This window comes from Leucopleurus acutus (genome assembly GCF_964270905.1).
Source record: "Leucopleurus acutus genome assembly, chromosome: 1".
NCBI lineage: Eukaryota > Metazoa > Chordata > Mammalia > Artiodactyla > Delphinidae > Leucopleurus > Leucopleurus acutus.
In genome coordinates, this window is record NC_139142.1 from 134,413,934 (window position 1) to 134,436,735 (window position 22,802).

The following is a 22,802-nucleotide window of genomic DNA, read 5'->3' on the forward strand; positions in this document are numbered from 1 at the left end:
TGAGCAAATATCAGAAATTTTTATTACAGTTTCTATCTCTTTGAGCTAGTTTGACCTGCATGACCTAAAAAAATTCTAGAAAAGAAGAAACTGTAGATTATATTAAGATGACAAGAGCAAGAGCTGAGTATAGCTTTATTTCCTTTTAATGCCTCCTTAGCTAGTCAGTCATTCTTTGCCAGAAGTAATTTTTCTTTTTCCCTCTTGGATTTGTTAAGTCTGTATACTTACTCTTCAATGCTGTGAGGGGAAAGACTGCTGAACACATACCTTGGACTACAATGTTCCTTATAATTTTTCCTTATCTGTTTTTCTATGGGACCCGGAGCCCAGGTTGGTGCAGACCTGGGCCAGGTGTTTTGGGGGGAGCTTAGGGCACCCAAGTAGTAAAGAGGGATGAAGTCATTCAAGTATGCCCCACATACCCATCTCCTGCTGTGACCACTGCTTTTAACAGCTTACCACCTTGCTTTGCTTTTCAGCTCTTGCAAGCTTGAAGAAAGGATACCTGTTCATGTATAATCTAGTGCAGTTCTTGGGATTCTCCTGGATATTTGTCAACATGACTGTGCGGTTCCTTATCTTGGGAAAAGGCAAGTGCAAAATTTCAAGGCTAGTTTTCTTTTTTCAGTAGTTTGTCCCCCTGTTCACCAAAAGTAACAGTCTCTGCCTTTGGTATTAACAATACCACCACTCCCACCCCCTAATCCCCCACCATATTTGTGTAGCACTTCATGCCTTGCATTGTATGCTCACATCTTTCACTTCCCTTGGCCTTGTGAAACAGGCAGACTGGATGTTCTGTCCATTTAACAGATGAGAAAACAGGCTTGGAGATTGTCAAAGAAATGGTCCACATCCACACAGCTAGCCAGGGGTACATCTTGGGCTGACATCCCTTTCTTATTCACGGCTTGATAGTTCATTTATAACTAAATAAATTGATGTGATACTCACAGTGTCAAAGTTATACAAGTCCTTAAGGGATCTCACCCCTTTGGAGCCTAAATAGACTAAATGGACTATTGTAAAACTGAATGAAAAGACTATCATAAAGATATTAGTTTTTGGGGCTTCCCTGGTGGCGCAATGGTTAAGAATCCGCCTGCTGAGGCAGGGGACATGGGTTCGAGCCCTGGTCCGGGAAGATCCCACATGCGGCAGAGCAACTAAGCCCGTGCACCACAACTAGTGAGCCTGCTCTCTAGAGCCCGTGAGCTGCAACTACTGAGCCCCTGTGCCACAACTACTGAAGCCTGCGTGCCTAGAACCCATGCTCCGCAACAAGAGAAGCCATTGCAATGAGAAGCCCATGCACTGCAACGAAGAGTAGCCCCCGCTTGCCGCAACTAGAGAAAGCACACGCACAGCAACAAAGACTCAACTCAGCGAAAAATAAATAAATAAAAATTTATATTAAAAAAATAGATACTAGTTCTTGCTAAATTAATTTATATGTTTAACAGAATTCTGGCCAAAGTAAATGACAACAGAACATTTTTGAGAATGTGATCTAAAGTATTCTGAAATTTTATTGTGAACAATAAATAGATAATAAAATTTGAGGGAAGAAAGAGTAATGGGAGAGGACTTTCTCTACCTGGCATGAAAGAATGTAGTTAAAATAGTATAGCACTAGCATAAGAATAGAGTAATTAATAGAGCAGATTAGGTGGCTCAGAAATAGGTCTTACATTATATATATATATATATATATATATATATCTATCTCCAGATTATGGATATGATAAAAAAAGGAATCATGAATCAGTGGAAAGGAAAGTATTTTCCAATCATTTTTTTTTATTAGACGGGAAATGTTTCTAAAAATTGGTTAGGTTTGGGAGGCAGATAATCTGTTTGACTCTTCTCACACTGTATACAAAAATAAATCCCCCCAAAGGATTTAGGAGCCATATATCAAAAAGTTAAGTAATAATAGAAGATAAAGTAAATTTTTATAAAATCACATGTGGAGGGTTAGGACGTTCTAACCTTAAAAGTGATAGAAGAAATCATGAAGAAAAAGGTCAATGTATTTGACTACATAAAATGCCTAAATTTCTATATATGTAAAAACATCCAGCCAAAACAACATTAAAGATTAAAAGCATATTGAGTTGAGCAAAATGGGGATGGGCAGGGTTGGTGGAAAATTGCAACAAATATCGGCAAGGGTTGTTGCTTGTTTTACATATAAAGAACTTGTACAAATTGATTTTAGAATGTGAAAACTCCACCCAATAGATAAATAAAGGTCATGTACAGGCAGTTCATAAGAGGAAATAAAACTAATTCAGCACACAGCAAAACGTTTAACTCAGTAATGGTGAAGGAAATGAAAAATATTATTTTTTATGTATCAATTTTGCAAAGTTGTAAAAGACACCTAATTCAAGACAACATATGCTAAAATAAACACAACAGTGGCTACTGGGAGGGTCCATAAGTACAACAGCTCTTTGGGAAAATCATTTTGCAAGGTGCATTGAGAACCTTAACTGTTCATATCCTTGAACTTGGTTATTTCATTTCTGGAAATACGTTCTAAAGAAATAATTGAAACCACAGGAAAAGCTTTTTCAAAAATATATACATTATGACATTATTTCTATTAGTGACAAATTACAAACTACCTAAATGTCCAGCAATGAAGGATTGGTTTAGATTGTTCACTCAGTGGAATGTTGTAAAGCAAATATAAAGTATTTAAAGAGGTTGTAATAATACGGAAGAATACTTATGATGGGCTAAAAAGGTAACATAAATTTGTTTTTCCAGTTTGATCACACCAATATAAAAAGGAGAAAAAAAACTGAACCAATAAATGTGAACTGATTGGAAGAAAAGGCACCATTTTCAAATGGTTTGAAAGGATCATTTAAAATTTTTTCCTTATTTTATAAAGTAAATATGAGGAAAAATATGAGCATAATGGAAAATATAAACTATTTAAAAAGAGAAAAAAATCCTGTAGACTATTTTACTCTTCAGTCCTAAATTTTTCCCATCTGAGTTTTGTAAAGGTGAATTGCAATTAGCTCCAGAATCTTGTGAAAGAAGTGCGTGTTGTTTTTCCAGCCTTCTTAATACCTTGGAATTCTGCAAAGCACAGTAGCAGGCTAGTGAAAAACTTCCCAAATGCCTAGTGTCTTATAGTCATGTGTAACCAGAGGTCTACAGATGAGTTATTTAAAGAAACAAAGGAAGTCTCAGACAGTTGTTCTCAGATGTGTAGCTCTTACTAGTATGAATTTATCGCAAGTCCCATGGAATGACTAGGTACATTCAAATTCATAAATTATTTATTTAACCTAACATAGTTGGATCGATTCTGAATGTTCAAGCCTGCTAGCTGTTAGGGGATCTACTCCAAAAGCTGCTAAGTTATCTGGGTCATGTGTTTAAGCTGCCTGGATTTGTAATTTCTATTTTGGCTCTGAGCCCCTTCCTAAACCACCTACTGGAATGGAGCTGCTGGTGTAATTCTTCTCTTATCAGTCCTCAAAGGTGTAATAAGGACCTGGGCCTGGTACCCGGGGTCATAGTTTGCCCTTTGCAATTATCTCTTTTTGAATAAAGGATGTTGGTGAATGGCAGATTCTACACATGTACTTGTTTTTTTCACGTAAACATGTATGTGCTAAACTTCTCATGCTAAGGAAATAGCAAACTCTTAGGCTTATGTAGAAACTGTTGCCTCTCTCTATTAATACTTTTTTATTAAATACATTAAAAAATTTTTCTAATTATAAAAATGTGTTAATAATTAAAGACTTAAATAAAACAAAACAAAAGCTCTACCATAATCCCATCTATCAGAGCAACAGATTCTTGGCACCTTGTTGTATATCTTTCTAAACCCATATGACTTTCATAGGAACAGTTCCTAAAGTGGAATTATGAGATTAAAGGGCAGATTATTTTTATCTTATTTATTTATTTATTTATTTAAAATGAATTTTTATTGGAGTATAGTTGCTTTACAATGTGTTAGGGGCAGATTGCTTTTAAGGATTTTGATTTATACTGCCCAGAAAGAGTATACTGTTTTATAGTACCACTATTTAAATCTGTATCCATTACATATGAGTGCCTTTTAGAACTTTTAAAAAGTTTTTTCAAATCATAAAAGTAATTGGGCTGATTTAAGAACGTTTGGAAAATGGGAGAAAACCAGAGAGGAGGTGCGGTGGGATGGAAGGGGAGGTGAATAAGCCATTGTCCATCACTGTTAATATTTCCATATGTTTCCTTTTAGTCTTTTTTTTCTCCTGCAGTTAAAAATTATAGTCATACTGTGTGTACAATTTTGCATCTTGTTTTTAAAAAAGTATTATAAGCATGTTAATGTTATTAATATTCTTTATAAGTCATTTTAGAAATCAGATTTCTATTCCTGAATTGAAACAGGATGAATTTCCCGTAAAATCAGAGGCAAAGCAACAAGATCTTATTTTTATTTACCATATGCCGAATCTTAAGTCACAACTTTCTAGTTCAAAGTAATGGAGAACCTCATTTTTCAAAGATAATTTGTCCAAGAAATTAATAAGTGAATCCCCTGAAAAAGGATACCAGAATTTCATTGTAAATGGCAACAAAAAGATTTGATTGGGATTTTGTCTTGACAAGGGACATTTAAAATTATGAATAAATTTTTTATCTTATATATAGAAAAATTTAAATTGTAATTTTGCATTACTTCCTCAAAGAAAAGAATTGGTCAAATTTTGAACTTACTTATTGGTGGAATTTTTCCAGCAAAATTATGCAATAACACTATATACCATTCTTCATTTTTTTGCGTTTGACTTTGTAGCAGGATTGTAAAGTGGATCATTTTCGTGAGAATATTAGAGAGTTTTTTAGTTTTTGCAAGAGGCTTGTTTTATTCATTTGATATTTAAACTGTATTCTTTTGAGGTGTCTGCAGTGTCATCTTTGTTGGTAAGGTGCCTAACTCTGCCATTTCTTAGAGGCACTACTTTAATAGGCAGAGAGGCAAGAATCCTAAACCTTCTACAATGTGCAGGACAAAGAATTGTCTTGCCCAAAATGTCAGTGGTGCCCTGGCTGAGAAACACTGCAAAGAGGAATGTACGAATGCAGGATGTCAAGTGAGGATCAGTATGAAAAGTGAAGGATATTAAATTATGGAGCACTCCAAATTGATACCACATTTGTTGTCCTCATATAAGGAATAACTATCATTTAAATTGTTACATAATATTCCATATTCCAATAGATATATTATGGTTTACTCAAACTTTCCATACTCTTAGGTTTATACCATTTCTTTTTTTTTTTTTTTTTGGTGGTACGCGGGCCTCTCACTGTTGTGGCCTCTCCCATCGTGGAGCACAGGCTCCGGACGTGCAGGCTCAGCGGCCATGGCTCATGGGCCCAGCTGCTCCCCGGCATGTGGGATCTTCCCAGACCGGGGCACGAACCCATGTCCCCTGCATTGGTAGGTGGACTCTCAACCACTGCGCCACCAGGGAAGACCCCATTTATTTGATTGTACAGTTTTTGAGACTTTAAAAGGCTAGGTTGCAGTTGATATATGTATAAATGAGATAATGGATCTGAAAAGAATTATCATTGTGCTTTGATACATAGATTTTTCAGCATATAACAACTGAGTGAAGTCTAGGTATGTGTCTTTTCTTGCCTTTTAAAACTGAGAAGGGCATATAGGGTTTATGTGTTAACTTTCTGGTAAACAGTAGAATTTACTATTCAGGCCCATGGAGGGGTGAATAGTGAACTTGACTCTGACTGGATGTTTATTATACTTTTCCTAAAATTCCTTTCGTGTAAAGAGTTATCTAGTTCGCAAAATACTTCTGTTGGAGTTTGCCAGTTGATTTACCCTTAATGTGTATTTGTCCCATAGAGTCCTTTTATGACACATTCCACACCGTGGCTGACATGATGTATTTCTGCCAGATGCTGGCAGTTGTGGAAGCTATCAATGCGGCAATTGGAGTCACTAAGTCACCAGTGATACCTTCTCTTTTCCAGGTATTGAACAGTTGAGCTCGAGGGTGGGGAATGAAAGGTTTCAATGTTTATTTAGTAGGTATCCACACTTTGCTGGGAAGTCTCAGTTAGTAAAAATACCTATTTGCACAGGAATAGCATTGTTTTATCTGAACAGGTTGGAAAATGTGAAACCTGAGGGATATTTTTTAAAATAGACTTTTGCCATTTCAGGTCTATTTTATTGTTTACAGTATCTTCGTGATATCACAAAGTTATAAAAAGAGCTTTAAAACTAGGGAAGCTTGATTCTCAGGCAGGAGTGGAAAACCCTAACCTCTTCTTAGATAGGGGTGTGCCTGGTCTCCTACCACCTCAGGTCAACGAAGGTGGTGTAATACCTGGGAACTCTCTTCACTTTGGACTTTCTTCCATGTATGAAGGTGGCTCTTCTGACTCATGTGGGGAGTTCCCCCCCACCCCCAGTACATCTAGGTTGTTTCCTAATATTTGGAAGATTGCTCTCAGGAATGGGACATCAAAGTCTTTCGGCTTCCTTGCCTTGTTCCCTAACTATATGCAGTTACACATTCTTAGATACCACCAACCCAGACTCAGGGGGAATTAGGTGACTTGGCTAGTCTCTTCTGGATGCTGTTTTTATAGTTCAGCCCTTTTCTGGCATATCAGCTCTGGTGTTCTGATAGTATCACTTGCATGGTAAAGGGTGTTAATACAATAGCCTTGTTATTTCTTGGTTTTCTGTCCTTGGAAAGAGGTGGTTTTGTTTAGTTCAAAAAAATAAAAGCGGATAGTGAGTGACCCACTAATATGGAATAATATTTTTTTATATCAAAGACTGATACAAATAAGCATCATGGTAGAATTTCTAGGGCAAGATAGGTTCGGTGTCATCACATCACATGCCTCCAGTGCATGCCATTCGTGTAGAATACAATGTGAGTGAAGCCTTTTGGAGTTGGGCAATACCACATGCGCCAGCATGGTTGAATCTTGGGAAGGTTACATTGAGTAAGAAGCAAGTCAGAGTATAATACATAGAGTATGATTTCAGAAAGTTTAAAATCAAGCAAAATGAAACAATATACTGTTGAGGAATACATACATAAGTAGTAAAACTATAAAGACAAGCAGTGGAATGGTTAACACAAGATAGTAGTTTCTGGGACTTCCCTGGTGGTCCAGTGGTTAAGAATCTGCCTTCCAATACAGGGGACGCAGTTTCGATCCCTGGTCAGGGAACTAAGATCCCACATGCCCTGGGGCAACTAAGCCCGAGCGCCACAACTAGAGAGAAGCCTGCATGCCTCAACAAAAGATCCCGCATGCTGCAACTAAGACCCAAAGCAGCCAAAAATAAATAAATATTAAAAAAAAAAAAAAAGATAGTAGTTACTTACTACGGGGAGGGAGGGGGTGTGCCACACTGGTAACGTTCTGTTTCTTAACTTGTGTTATGCAGACGCAGATGTTCACTTGGCAGTATTCTTTAAACTGTGTTTGAACGTGTGTAATACACACACACACACACACACACACACACACACACGTCCACAAATACTAGCTTGGGTACTTTAACTTGTTCTAAGTTTTCTCAGTCTTTTTCTATTTACCTTGAATTTCGTGGGGTTACGTTTCAGATAATACATTTATATGTTGTTTTTTGAAAATATATTTTAAAACTTCTTTCTCTTTTGGGTCCTTTTAATAGCTTCTTGGAAGAAACTTCATTTTGTTTATCATCTTTGGCACCATGGAAGAAATGCAAAACAAAGCTGTGGTTTTCTTTGTGTTTTATATATGGAGCACAGCTGAAATTTTGAGGTGGGTAGAAATGCCAGGATGGTGTTTGAGTGTTTCTCCCACTCTGGAGCACCTCTCTTCTTGAGGGAGTTGCTGTCTTATCCAGAAGTCTCATTTGATTTGAGATTAAGGTTCTATGTGTGGAGAGTTCTACCTGCATCTGTGTGCTCTGTAAAGGTGAGGCAGTTTTTTTTTTTAAAACAGTCAATGGATCATAATACCAGCCTGAGCACTGGAGAGCAGAGGGAGAGATCCAGAGAAGTGAAAGGATCTTACCCTTCAGGATCTTGCTGTCTTGTTGGAAAGAGAGCACTCATTCACATGGAAAAATTCTTGAAAGGGCTGAAGAAACATGGGGCTGAAGGAGCATCCCAGGTTGGATGGAAGTAGTAAAGACTAGCCTTCGAGAAGGGATGATAGAAATGAATCTTTTACTACAAGATTACTGAAGTTTGAATTGACCTCTTATCTGATTCTTCCATTCTCAGTTGTCAATAGAAGAAATATCTTAAAAAAAAAAAAGATCCAATTAAAGTAGATGTGTTCTTCTTTACCAGACCATACATACTCCATACTTCTTCCCTTTTCAGTCAAGTGGAGGGTTGGTTTTGCAAATTGACTTCTCAGCTCTAGGTTTGGTGGTATTTTGGTAAAGTTGACAGTTAAGAGGGAGAAAAGGCATCAGCAGTCCTAGATTGTGTTTAAATGGAGTCTGTATCCCATGGCACCCAGTATACCCTCTAATTTACTTAACACAAAGGTGAAAGAGATTATAGGTACTTAATATTAACTTTTACTGTTTGGGAGGAAGCAACTTTTTTTTATGTTATCTCTTTTTAAATAGAGTATTCCTGATTATAGATTAGAGGTGTTTTGTATACTTTAATTTTGGTAATGTTCATTTATGCAGCGATAAAGTGTCTGTCAAAGTATCTGTCATCTTTACCTACTTGGAATGTAGATCAACTAGGAATAAAGCCAAAATGCTTCTGAGCATCTGTTCTATATACTGAACCTTTTCATAGAGGGTTCCTTTGAGACCTAAACTTAGTCTGCCGTTATTGAGAATTCATATCCTTTGAAGATTGGAGGAGGAGCATGATGGGAGTTTATAATTCTGCTAAGAAGAAGCCATGTGTGGCTAATTGTGAAATTATTGTTGAATGACGTTCTAGGGTTGCATTCAGTGGCTTTTAACATGTTAATTCCTTATTTTCAATAGGTACCCCTTCTACATGCTTTCCTGCATTGACATGGATTGGAAGGTGCTCACATGGCTTCGTTACACTATGTGGATTCCCCTATATCCTCTGGGATGTTTGGCAGAAGGTACTTTCAGGAACTCTAGGTTTTATATCTTAATTCCAAGGGGTGGCCAGATCTTTCTTCCTCCCTCTGCCAGCCTTAGTCTGAAATATGGGTGTTGAACTTTTCAAGAATTTCTTTCTAGTGGCTTCCTTCCACATGACTCCTGGTATCTAGACTGTTCCAAGGAAGTAGCTCATTTTGTTAAGGTTTGGAAGCTGGGTGGTCATGCACTGCATGCTTCCTATTTATATGGTACTTTAAATTTTCCAAAGCAAGTTCTTATTGATGACTTCATTTTATTACGACAAACACCTAGTGAGTGAGTCAGGGATTTTTCTCTTCATTTTATGGAATAGGAAGCCCAGTGCTATCAGATGACTGTTCCTCATTTATCCTTGTTGTCAGCTTGGAGGCTTATTTCCTAGGAAAGCTAGGGGGAAAAAAAAAGAGACATGAGCCCATTGTACAAAGAGAGGAGGAAGAAGCATTTTCAACAAACCCAGAAACTTTGAGAGGTTAGAAGGTTCTATCAGTAGATGTGACTGTATTTCATTTGCTTCTAAAACGTTCTTGTTTCTGCTTTTCAGCCGTCTCAGTGATCCAGTCCATTCCAATATTTAATGAAACAGGAAGATTCAGCTTCACATTGCCATATCCAGTGAAAATCAAAGTTAGATTTTCCTTTTTTCTTCAGATTTATCTTATAATATTATTTTTAGGTAAGTACTGGCTCTGTAATAGACCTTTTTTCTGTTACTTCTTAGAAGGTAGAGTTAAATGATTCAGAGTTTTAAAAATCCTTATTAGTATTCTTACTTTCAAAAGAGTAGAAATAAGTTAGAGAATGATTACTTTGCCAAATAGACCCAGTAGGAGAATATGCTATGTGTGGAAGTATTTCTTCCCACATCTCCAGTGAGTGAGTTATCTTCTTGAAATGCTCTAGGTCATTGGGACTTCACCATACTTCATGTTTAAAACAATGTAAGCAGCTCTTTTAAAACTGAATAAAAAATGAATAAAAAGCTCATTTTACTTCCGCTAATTTCAGTAGCAGATCCCTTATCCAAAGGAATTATTACAGAGGTGGTGATACAGTTGGCAGCAAGGAGGGAAGGCAGTAAAGGCCTCTGAGCAGCCAGGACACGTCAGAAGGCTTCTACCTAACTATAGGAAAGTCCCCCACTCCTCATGTAAAGCGTTGCTTATTTATTAATTTTAATATAAAACCATAAAGTTTTGCCTTAACTCATAAAAACTAAGCACTAAAAGAAGGGAAAGAGAAGTAAACCTATATTATTGCAAATATGAGAGATTTAAAAGCCTTCCTAATTATGAGGATTGTTTACTTTAGATAAAGTTCTAACACATATTAATATACTTACATATATTTCTCCCTGTTGTATTTCACAAAAGTCTTGAGGTGGCCTTGAAGTATGGCTCTATGGTCTCCTGGCAACAGAAGGATGTGACAGCAGATAGTATACTGGTTCTTTTTCTGTGTAACAAATTACCCCAAAACTTAGCAGCTTAAGACAGAAAACATTTATTATCTCGCATGTATCCTGAGAGTCAGGAAGTAGGCTAGCTGGGTGGCCCTGGCTCAGGGACGCTCATGAGGTTTCGTCAAGCTGTCAGCTCAGCTGGGGCTACAGTTTCTGCACACTTGACTGGGGCTGGAGGATCTGCTGCAAGCTCGCTTATGTAGCTGTGGACAGGAGGCTTCAGTTTCCTGCCATAGTACTTTTCCACGTGGATGCTCATGACGTGGCTTCTCCCCAAAGCAAGTGATCTGGAAGAAAGCAGAAGCCACACTGCCTTTTTTTTTTTGCCTTTAAAAATTTTATTTATTATTGAAATATATTTGACATAAAACATTGTATAACTTTAAGGTATAACATGTTGATTTGATACATTTATCAATTGTAATAAGATTGCCATTATAGTGGTAATTAGCACTTCTATCATGTCCACACTGCTTTTTATAACCTAAACTCAGAAGTGACATACTATCACTTTTTTAAAAAAAGATTTATTTATTTATTTATTTGATGGCTGTGTTGGGTCTTTGTTGCTGCACATGGGCTTTCTCTAGTTGTGGCGAGCAGAGGCTACTCTTTGTTGCGGTGCGCGGGCTTCTCATTGCGGTGGCTTCTCTTGTTGCGGAGCATGGGCTCTAGGCGCGTGGGCTTCAGTAGTTGTGGCTTCCGGGCTCTAGAGCGCAGGCTCAGTAGTTGTCGCGCACGGGGGCTTTGTTGCTCCTCAGCATGTGGGATCTTCCCGAACCAGGGCTCAAACCCACGTCCCCTGCATTGGCAGGTGGATTCTTAACCACTGCGCCACCAGGGAAGCCCTGACATACTATCACTTTTGCTGTATTCTCTTTCTTACACAGATCAACCTTGTATAATGTGGGAGGGGACTACACAAGGGTATGAAATACCAGGAGGTAGGGATTATTGGGGACCAGCTTGGAGGCTGGCTTCCCCAGACTGAGAGGGAGACCACAAAAAGTAAACCCAAGAAGTTGGAAAGCCCAGTGATCTTGGTTATTTATTTATTTATCCGCACCATGCGGCTTGTGGGATCTTAGTTCCCCAACCAGGGATTGAACCCGGGCCCTTGGCAGTGAAAGCGCGGAGTCCTAACCACTGGACCACCAGGGAATTCCCGATCTTGGTCATTTAGAAGTGGGGGAGAAGAGACCTACACCCTTTAGGAGCCCCTCGGAATCAGCACATGGCAGAAGTGCAGTTAAATAATATACATTATGGGGGCAGGTCATCTGCCAAAGGTTAAATTTTATTCCATTTGTTCTTCTTTTCCATTTCAGAAAGATTTCACACCAAAAATGTTAAAACGTTTGGCGCTTTAAGGGAGTAAGCTTCAATTTGGAAAATGCACTCATTAAAAGAGCGCTTTACCTCTATTACTGGATAAATCTAGTACTACTGTAATTAGGCTCCATGAGGTGGGCCTACTGAAAGTGTTAAAAAGGAATAAGTGTTGGAAAGACCCTTAAAATATTTTACTAAAAAAGCTAGAAGGGTAGACGTATTTTATTTATGTATTTTAAAAAATATTTATTTGGCTGCACCAGGTCTTAGTTGCAGCACGCAGGATCTTTGTTGCCGCATGCGGGATCTTTAGTTGCGGCATGTATTAGTTGTGGCATGCAGGCTCTTAGTTGTGGCATGCAGGATCTAGTTCCCTGACCAGGGATCGAACCTGGGCCCCCTGCATTGGGAGTGCAGAGTTGTAACCACTGGACCACCAGAGAAGTCCCAGGTAGATGTATTTTAATGTGCACTAACCCTAGTGGCTTTTCCTTGTGTTGTTTAAGCTATTGCATATTCTAACTTACAAGGTTCTGTATTCATAGTTTGCCTACAATGAGTATGTAGTTGTTCTTATTCTTCAGAATGAAATAAATCCTAAATCTACATAATTTAGAAGCAGTATAACAACCTGTTATATTTGTGTATGGATCAAACATACGTTCTCTCACAATGGCTGTAAAATAAGTGTTTTTAACCCTGTTGTACAGTGAGAAAACTGAGGTGAGACTAAGCTGCAGAACTACTCAGTGATCACGTAGGATTGAAATTTTCTTCTGGCTCTTAAATCCTGTGTTTTTCTAGTTCACTGAATTGTGTGCTTCCTAGAAAAGTGTCTCATACCTTTTAGGCTATTGCTTAATACATATTATTGTATAGCCTTGAATTAAAAATTAGGTTCTCTGTTTCAGATTTGTGTATTTCATTTTATATAAATCCTACCTTAAAAGAAAGGAAAAAAAAGAATACTGAACTCTAATTAATGAAATTTTTAGGGGTGAAGTGTACTGATGTCTGCAGCTTACATTGAAATACATAAAGAATGAGATGGGAATGGGTATGTGATAAATGTAAAAAAGTTAAAGTTTAAATCTAGGTGTACAATGGTTTAATCTTCTGTATATTTGAAATTTTTCATAGTAAAATACGGGAGAAAATTAAATTGTAGAACCCACTGGGGGAAAATTGAATTGTCTCTAGTGCATTATTAATATTTGTTCTAAGTTGTACTTCCTGAGCAACTGCAGTAAGCACAGGGCTGTGGGATATGAAAAACAGACAACTAGGGACTGTCCTGCCCCAAGAGCTTCTGCTTATAAACAGAGACAAAGATTCTCATTTCTAATTGGCCTTTTTTCTTTTTCAGGATTATACATAAATTTCCGTCATCTTTATAAACAGCGCAGGCGGCGCTTTGGACAAAAAAAGAAAAAGATCCACTAAAAAGAGAGATTTAGATGACTTCTTGCCAGTTTGAGCCTAATCTATAATTCTTAGTTTTACTTTCTTGTACTGATGTAAAAGTTTTTTTAAAGTTAAATGATTAAATTCTCAGTGAGGCTATCTTCCTTTTTCCCCAGTAACATTCCTGAATTTACTGTATTATCTTAGTGTAGTACTTGCATGACATGGATTACTGATACCTGATGACAGGTTCATTCCTGTGTATTCTGTTAATGACAGCAAAAGATTCAGCCCTACCCCCACCCACTCCATGTCCAGTCAGTCTGTTTCACACAGGCCAGAGATACTTCTTCAGTGCCCTGATGCTACCAGCTACTGGCCATTCTTATAGCTGGGAATTGTTCTTTTCAGCTATTGCTTGTGGGAAAAAAAAAAGCAAGACTATGTTGCTGTGTAGGAGGCTGTGAAAGTGACTCAGACAAGGACCTAATATATTCTGTACCCAAGGGGCTACTTGTTAAGTGGGTTGGCATTGATTTTTCTGGAAATCGAGTTTTACTCAGTCATTGATAAAACATTTCTGAGTCCGAGTAGGGCTGGAGGACACATATTACCTCTGAATCTCTCTAACAACATCTTAACCTGCGTGGGCACTGGAGAGGCCCAGGGTGATTTGAGAGAAACCAGTCAGAACCTTGGAACACCATGATCATTTACTTCATTCCTAGCTAAATCAGAACTATTTTCAACACGAAAGATGAAACATTAGTTAGAAAACAATGAGATTGTAAGAGTTCCAAATGCAAATGGTGCTACAGGGATCAAAAGGGTCAAACTGGCCATGCAGCCTGTGGCAAACTGGAAACATCAGAGTAGGCCAAGTAAAAATACCTATGAAACTGTCTTAGGCTGTGCACAGACATAAAAAACTCAGTGTTCCTTCCCCTGCATTGACTGAGTCCATTTACTTGTGTCAGAGTGAGTTGGTGGAACTGTTTTTGAATAGGCCTCAAAAACACCTGCTTTTTATTTTGCTGTTGTTTCACCTGTCTGCAGTAGGACAGTGAAAACAAAGAGAACTTTGGCTGGAGAACCACCAGCTGAGCCTTTAACAATTCCTGGCAGGAAATCCACCAACAGAGGAACTGAAAAAAATCTAGACACTATGATTTGGCCATTGTCGAAAACATCAGTTTTCCCTAATACATTCCAAGTAAACCAAGTAATGTTTGTATATAAGAATTTGAGGTATGCTGACTCTTTCTGTTCTGCCATTCCCATTGTTCCTGGGGGAAAGGGGACTCAGTGGGTTATGCTATTTCTCTGGGCCCAAGATGGAAACTTGGTTTGACCTAAGTAAAAACATCTGATTAGCATAGGCTGGTTGATATTTTTACAAGTTCATTGCACTGAAGGATATTTTGCATGTCTGCAACTTCTGTCAACATTTGTTTGTATTAATTTCTGGTGTTCTTTCAACTGACTTTCTATGTGTAATTGGGCAGATCAGCTTTACAGCAGATTATGCTGCATCTTTGTGGTAGAATCTTATATTCTTAGTGACTGATTGTTATAAACCCCTTTATTGCTGTCTGAGAAAGCTAAAGATTGTGTATTTCTATTAAACATTTACAATTAAAATCTTAGTAACTTGTGTTTAAAGATCATTTAGTCTAATGGTTTCCAAATTGTTAGTGATAAATTCCTTTGTTTAGAAAAAATATTTTATAGGCATACCTCGCTTTATTGCACTTCACAGATACTTGCATTTTTTAGAAATTGAAGATCTGTGGCAACCCTGTGTTGTCAGATGATGGATAGCATTTTTTAGCAGTAAATATTTTAAAATCAAGGTATATATATTTTATTTTAGAATGCTATTGCACACTTAATAGACTACAGTATAGTGTAAACATAACATTTTTATATAATGGGAAACCAAGAAATTCGTGTGACTCACTTTAGTGAAATATTTGCTTCACTGCGGTGGCCTGGAGGCAAACCTGCAAAACCTCCGAGGTATGCCTATATAGCAATTCAGCATGTTAAATAAAACATGTTTGCTTGGGTTGAAGCAGCCATTCCTTAGGAGGTTTACAGAACAATCTGAAAAGCACTGATGATGTAAATAAAGCCTGGAGAAGTTAGATGACTTGCCTAAGGTCATGAAGCTAGCTCATGAACTGGAACCATAACTGACTACAGTGATATCAGAATCTACCAGGATGGAACCTGGCTTAGGCAGTGAAGCAGTGAGACCTAACCAGTGTCAGAAACAAGGAAGTTAGTATGGAACCCAAGGAACCTTCAAGATTGATGAATCTATGCTACTTAGGAAGTTAAAATTATACTTAGGTTATAGGACAGAGCAAAAGGCAAAAAGACCCATTAAAAATTTCCCAGTGCAACCATTTTATAGAAAATCAAATATTTTATTTTCATTAAAAAAAATTTGAAAAAACAAGAATCATTTTATACATTTATGGTTGCTGTCTAAAAGTTTGTATCTCAAGATATGCCAAAAGCACCTAAGGGTTACCACCGACCTCTTGCCCAAGTTCTAAGGAAATTCTGAAACTTAGTGATGTTGGGCTTGTACTTAGCAAGTCTCCTCTCCCAATCTTAGGTACCTGAAAATGTCCCTGTGGTTGGGAGAGGAGAAGAGTAAAGGGCATTTCAGGAACAGAGAACCCAGGTTGTTAGGGTGCCCGAGGAAGGTGGAGTGGGCTCTACGCTTGTCAGTCCTTCAGGCTTCTCAGGAGAGGTGCCCATTGTGGGAGCAACAGTTGTCTTTTGGTTTTAAAGACTGAGCTCCAGAAAGCTAAGGTCAAAGCCCGAGCAGCTGCCCACCCTGCAGAACCCTTCTCAGAGTAGCAGAGTCAAACCTGCAAGTGGTGCTTCTGAGGCAGCCTTGAGAAGGTCTTCGGGTAGCTGCTGCAGAGGTGAACAGACCAGGAAAGTTTTTATCCTAAATTATTTTCACTTGAAAAAAGAATGAAGTCAGCTTCACATTCTTTCAGCGCTGCTCCCAGAGAAGTCTGTCTGCAAAGGTGTGATGTTGTGGTCGTACCCGGCGTACTCAGAGGTGCCAGTACTGGCCAGCTTGAGTTGCTGGGCGGCGTGAGTCAGCTGGAATGCAGCATCGGGGTGAGCTGTGTCAGGCAGCAGCGTGCACTCCCTTTCTAGCATGTCAGCCACCCCTTTGAGCAGGTCCAGGAAACCAAAGGCCAAGGCAGCCTTTCGTAAACGGTTCAGCTCCTAAAACAAAAGACACCAATGTTCCTGAAATGTGTTCTCCTCATCACATACGTTGTAAGTGCTCAGCTTAGTATAAGTTCTCCTTGATTCCCAATCTTAAATGAGCATTTTTATATGAGAACAAATGCTTGTGCAGAGATGCCAATAACAAGAGAGTGTGATGACATGACTGGGAAGTGGTTCCTCTGCAGGTGATCAGAAAGCTAAGGAAGACACAGGTGACTGAAACTCAGGTCATCCTCACCACAGTTCATGAGCACTTAGGCCAAACATGGTGAGGTACTTTGTAGATTCTGCATAGAAATGACATCCTCCTGATCTGAGGTATCTCATTTAGCATTATACCCTCTAGGTCTCTCCACGTTCCTGCATGAGCACTTCGGCCAAACATGGTGAGATGCTTTGCATACATCATTTCATGTACTCATAACTCTATGGAGGATACTTTTCCTCCGTTACTCAGGTACAGAAAAGGCTTGCCCCAAACCTCAGAGGGCTCTTACCCTCCGGTGCCTCTCTGGCTGGAGCCTTAGACTGAATGACGATGAGCATGTCTGGAGGAGGCACTGGAGGAGTCAGTAGGTCTGACCCCAGAGATTACCACAAAAGGTTGAGTAGTGGATGGAAGCACAGAAATATGAAATGCCCCATCTATCACTTAGCAGTGTGATCTGGGCAAGTGTGTAGCCTCTCTGGGTGTCAGTGGCACAAAATGAGGATAACCTCTTCCACACCTACTGGAAGAGCTGACACAGCCATCTGGTAGAGGCCCTTTCCTGTAGGTTATATAAAACCAGAAAAGAAATGGGCTTTCTGACCACCTCTCTACTATCATCTGTTTACAACTGAAAAGTTCAGAAGGCCGAAGTACAAGTGTGCCACCCTGAATAGACAGCTCTGCAGGGAGACAGGGACTACAGCCAAGGAGTGGTCATCAAGGGCCTAGGGCTTCAGTTAGTGGGGGACATGGTGGGCTGGGCAGCTCTCTGGTTGAACTCTGCTTGATTTCACCAGCTCGCTACATAATTAGAAGACATAAAGGTAATAAGATAACACCCAGACAAAGCACATATGTTCTCTGGAAGAGATGCTACCCTGGAGCTGGCTGTGTGTACCGTATTTTAAGATTCGCAAGCTAGGACACAATGGCCAATACAGCATACCTCACACTGCCACTTAATTTAATCTCAGCCAAACACCAGAAGGACAGGGGAGAAGCAAGGAGTGACCTTAAATGCCCCTCAACTCCACCCCATCCCTTGTAACTTCATTCCACCAATGGTTCTGCATTAGCTAGGTATGATTCTGGAGGGCCATCCTATTGCAATTCGTAAATGTGCAATTTTAGAAGTCATTCCTGGAAGCAGATCCTCTGGTACAGTAAGAATGTTCTGAGCAATCACCATCCCTGGAAGTCACATACAATGGTTGCCTGGAGTCAGACTGGATACCCATATGCGAGCAGTGAGGAGGTTTAAGGGCTGTGACCCACAGGTCCTTGCAGCTCCTTCCCTCAGCCATTCACAACAGCACCAACGCAGAGAAGACCCGCTGCACAGAACCAGGCCATTTAAACACTTCTGATTCCTGGATTTTAGGGCAACAACAGACTTATCACTTCTACTGACTTTACTGATGAAAAAACTAAGGCACAAACAAACCATACATTTCTAATCCCTGTCCATGTTCAACGTTACCCTACGCTACTGTGAACTGTTTATTTCTGGCACACATCCCAGGGCCCGCCCTCATTCCCTATAATTCTGATAGTCTTACCTTATAGAATGTCTGTGTTTTTTCAGGTAGTTTCCTTGCATTTCTTAAAATCTTCTGTACATCTGTCTATCGAGGGTAAAAAGAATTCAACATTAGAATTCTGTGGTAAAATGGGAAAGAATACAAAAGGACGGCTTTAAATTAAAAAAATGAAAATGAGAAAAGAGTTACAATGTCAAGATGAGGATCCCTTCTGAGTTAATGTCATTGTTCAACATTAGTAAAGCATCTCCCTCCTTCAAAAGGCTTGATGATAATAAATCCCTTGGTGATAATAATGAACTTGTCACAAAAACACCCCCAGTAAACCCATACATCTATGGCCGCTGCTTTTTGACAAGGGTACCAAGACCATCCAATGGGGGAAAGAACAGTCTCTTTAACAAATGGTGCTTGGATAACTGGATAGCCACCCGCAAAAAAATGAAGTTGGACTCTTACTTCATACCATATACAAAAAATGGACTCAAAATGGATCAGAGGCCTAAATGTAAGAGCTAAAACTGTAAAACTCTTTTCATGACAACAGCAGAGCAACAAAAGAAAAAATAAATTTGGCAAATGTTCATAGTAGCATTATTCATAATAGCCAAAAGGTGGAAATAATTCAAAAGTTCACCAACTGAATGAATGGATAAACAAAACGTGGTTTATTTATACAATGGACTATTACTCAGCCATCAAAAGGAAAGAAGTACTGATACATGCTACAACATGAATGAACGTTGAAAACATTATGCTAACTGAAAGAAGTCAAACACAAAGGCCACGTATAATATGATGCAGTTTATATGAAATATCCAGAACAGGCAAATCCTTATAGACAGAAAGCAGACTAGTGGCTGACAAGAGCTGGGGGAAGAGTGACTTGTTTAGTGGGCATAGGATTTCCTTTTGGGGTGATGAAAATGTTTTGGAACTAGATAGTGGTGATGGCTGTGTAACACTGTGATTGTACTAAATGCCACTGAATTGTAACTTTAAAATATTTGAAATGGTAAATTTTGTTATGTGCACCTCACCATAATGAAACAATACACCCAGATCAAAACAAAATTTAAAAAATAATTTTAGAAAAATTCAGCTCTCTTTCTGACAGGGAAGTGTTGGGGTCAGTGATAGCAAGAAAGAGGGAGAACTTGAATTTCCAACAAAGGGAAGAGGCCCCTTAGCCACGGCAGGATGTGTCCAGTCTCCCTGAAAAGGGGGCTGGAAGAGACTATGCCGTCAACAGAAGCTACTTCTGTGGTCAGGTGGCCTGACTGCCTCTTCCCATTTGGCTTAGGCTGGACTCGTGGAAGAACAAAGGAAAAAAAAAAAGGCACTCAAATGATAAAAAAGTGATTTTTAAAAATAGGTATAACACTGCTATATTTAAAATGGCCAACGAACGAGGACCTACTGTATAGCACAGGGAACTCTCCTCAATGTTATGTGGCAGCCTGGATGGGAGGGGAGTTTGGGGGAGAACAGATACATGTATGTGTACGGCTGAGTCCCTTTGCTGTGCACCTGAAACTAGCACAACATTGTTAATCAGCTATACTCCAATATAAAATAAAGAGTTAAAAAAGATAGGTATAAATGACTACTGGGACAAGAAAGTCACTGAGTATGTTGACTAAAAGCAGCACACCGTGATAACAAGATAATCTTAGCCTCCCATGAAAGTGTCTCTGTGGCATTACAGGGTAATGCTTTGGCTTACCCCGTGGGGATGGAAGAAATAACCACATGAAGATTTTTACAGCTTTCTCAAAATTATTATTAAAGATAACACCCATAATGTTATTCAATGACTCACCATGTCAAAACTTTTACATTAAAATTTAATGCCAGAAAAATGTGTCTCTCTAGAAGAACTGACATGCTTCCTTTTATCAGACAAGAAGAACCATATAAACAACATGTTTCTTTTTTGACCTTGGTAGCAGGAAGCTCAGAGCCAAATTGCTCAAATACAATTATCATTTTGCCTTGGCTTCCTGAAACAATTGTCTCTCCTCTTCCTCTACGTTTCATATTGCTCTAAATTTTGTAAAAAATGATCCTGCTATGTACGTGTTTTACTGTAGGCCACCTCAAATCCTTTTTGGAAATAATGACAAACATTAGAAGTAAATTAATTACTAAGTATCGAAGGAAAAGAAAATCAAATCAAATGTCCGCCTGCCCGCCAGAATCCCTCCTCCTGTCCCCAGTGGAGAGCAACGTGAATGGTAATGTTACCTGCAGGCCACTGGGTTTGATCCACACGGTCACATTCTGGGCATAACTGCGTTTGTTTTTGGGCTGCAGGGGGAATGGGCTCTTATTATCATCCTCACCATAAGGGTTTTCTTTAGCATCTTAAAAGAAAAAGACATTCTTGAAATGACATCTGGCAAAACACAATCAATTACCTTTCCAATTAGGCTAGAAGCTCTTTGAATCATTCAATCTCCTATATCCTGTTACTTCCCTAATTAAGATAATCCATTAACTTCAGTCAGGTTGGGGAACCTGTTCTCAATACTGATGTCCACACTAAACAATCAACTGAGACACATACAAGTGAAAAACAACTTAATGTTTTTAAAGAAACAAGCTTCACTTATCTGCTTTATAAATTAAGGTCAGAGAGGATAAAATTGTTGTACATACAATAATACTAAAGTATATATAAAAATATATGTGTATATATACTGCAATTCTATATAGCCTAGCCCAGCACTCTCCAACAGAACTTTCTGTGATGAGGAATGGTAGCCACAGCCCATGTGACCACTGAACCCTTGACACATGGCTAGTGTAACAGAGGAACTGAATTTTATTTAATTAAATTTAAAGAGCCTCTGTGGTGAGTGGCTACTGGATTAGACAACATAGGTCTAGGCATTGAGAAAATTTAAAAGTAAAATTACGTATAGCCAAATTATGGAAAAGAGCAAGGGAAAGGACTTCCCTAGTGGTCCAATGGTTAAGAATCCGCCCGCCAATGCAGGGGACACGGGTTCGAGCTCTGGTCTGGGAAGATCCCACACGCTGCGGGGCAACTAAGCCTGTGCGCCACAACTACTGAGCCTGCGCTCTAGAGCCCACGAGCCACAACTACTGAGCCTGCGTGCCACAACTACTGAAGCCCATGCACCTAGAGCCTGTGCTCTGCAACAAGAGAAGCCACGGCAAGGAGAAGCCCACACCGCAACGAAGAGTGGCCCCTGCTTGCGCACGGGGTCTACTATATATAAAATAGTTTCTTACAAAATAAGACCAAACAAAGAAAAATGAAAACCAACTTAAAAAAACCAACAACATTAACAAAAAGCAAGCAGGACAGAGATGGGCTTAAGGCCCAGGGTTGGCCTCTGGTGCTGCCCTGAGTCTGTGGGCGGGTGCAAGCTGGGGCGGCCGAGGTGCTCAGTCGCCCTTCTGCTTGGGGGCCTGCACAGCAATAAAAGCCCGCGCGCAGCAATGAAGACCCTGCACAGCCAAAAAAAAAAAAAAAAGAGCAAGGGAAGAAATACCTTTTTGGTGAAACATACCTCATCTTATGGCTTACTAGTTTATTGCTTCCAAGGATTTAAAGCCATGTTGGTTTTATAGTCATGTGGATAAACAAGGGTTTTTGTTTTTCTACCTATTTCCTAAGTCACTGAAACTCTGTCACAAACTTACAAAGCATACTTGTATCTACTGGCTCATTTTATCCTTATTATCATTTGGGGTAGACAAAGAAGGAATCATTTTCCCAACAAGTCTGGGGAGCTTAAATCCCTTGCTCAAATGTTCATGTTGAAAACTGGAATTAGCCCAGTTTCTCTAACTGACCCATAAGCCCTCTAACCCCAATCTTGTCATTAATTTGGATGCCTTATACTGGCCTCATACTATCTCTGTCAGTTCCCTCTCCTCCTACCCACTCCAAAAAGTAGTGGCTCAGCTTTCCAGACATTTCCACAAATACTTGTCAATACATAAACCTTTCTAGTCAGGCCAAGATCCCAACAGTTGTTTCCCATGCCACATGCTTATTTCCAACTTCCCTGCCACTGTTCCTGTTATCCCCCTGTCTGGAATGCTCTCCTTTCCTCATTTATTTATTCCCTCCCTCACGTACTCATTCATCATCTATAGTAAGACCTCACTATGCAGCAAGCACTGTGCTAGGAAGTGTGGCTACAGAAGGTATTGTTCAGGCCTCAAGGAACTTATAGAATTTATTAAATTACAACTATGTGCAAAATACTTTACACATACAACTTCTCTCCTTATAGCAACCCTAGAGGGTAGATATTATTAGTCTCATTAAAGATGAGGAAACTGAGGCTCAGATTTCCCAGGGACTCAGCTGGGCCTGGTTTCGAAGACAACACTTCCCCTACTCAACACTGCTGTTCCTCACCTTTCCAAAGTTACTTAAATTCTAGA

General features: G+C 39.2%; 2 protein-coding genes across 5 annotated transcripts in view; one reads left to right on the plus strand and one right to left on the minus strand.

Annotated features, from left to right (window-relative positions):
* Positions 1 to 15,004, plus strand: part of HACD3 (3-hydroxyacyl-CoA dehydratase 3) — a 32,561-nt gene extending 17,557 nt beyond the window's left edge. The window contains exons 6-11 of the mRNA XM_082835808.1: positions 483 to 593; positions 5,900 to 6,027; positions 7,718 to 7,830; positions 9,032 to 9,138; positions 9,705 to 9,836; positions 13,321 to 15,004. Coding sequence (XP_082691934.1) covers positions 483 to 593; positions 5,900 to 6,027; positions 7,718 to 7,830; positions 9,032 to 9,138; positions 9,705 to 9,836; positions 13,321 to 13,397 — 668 coding nt within the window. The 3' untranslated portion in view covers positions 13,398 to 15,004. The remainder of the gene's footprint in view (positions 1 to 482; positions 594 to 5,899; positions 6,028 to 7,717; positions 7,831 to 9,031; positions 9,139 to 9,704; positions 9,837 to 13,320) is intronic.
* Positions 10,278 to 22,802, minus strand: part of INTS14 (integrator complex subunit 14) — a 40,069-nt gene continuing 27,544 nt past the window's right edge. For 3 of the 4 annotated variants that reach the window (XM_082835775.1, XM_082835776.1, XM_082835777.1), the window contains 3 exons: positions 20,622 to 20,740; positions 18,393 to 18,458; positions 15,856 to 16,616 (listed from right to left, as the gene is read on the minus strand). In XM_082835775.1, coding sequence (XP_082691901.1) covers positions 16,365 to 16,616; positions 18,393 to 18,458; positions 20,622 to 20,740 — 437 coding nt within the window. In that variant the 3' untranslated portion in view covers positions 15,856 to 16,364. Of the gene's footprint in view, positions 10,910 to 15,855; positions 16,617 to 18,392; positions 18,459 to 20,621; positions 20,741 to 22,802 lie in introns of those variants that run through there. The other variant, XR_014326085.1, reaches the window with a different exon arrangement.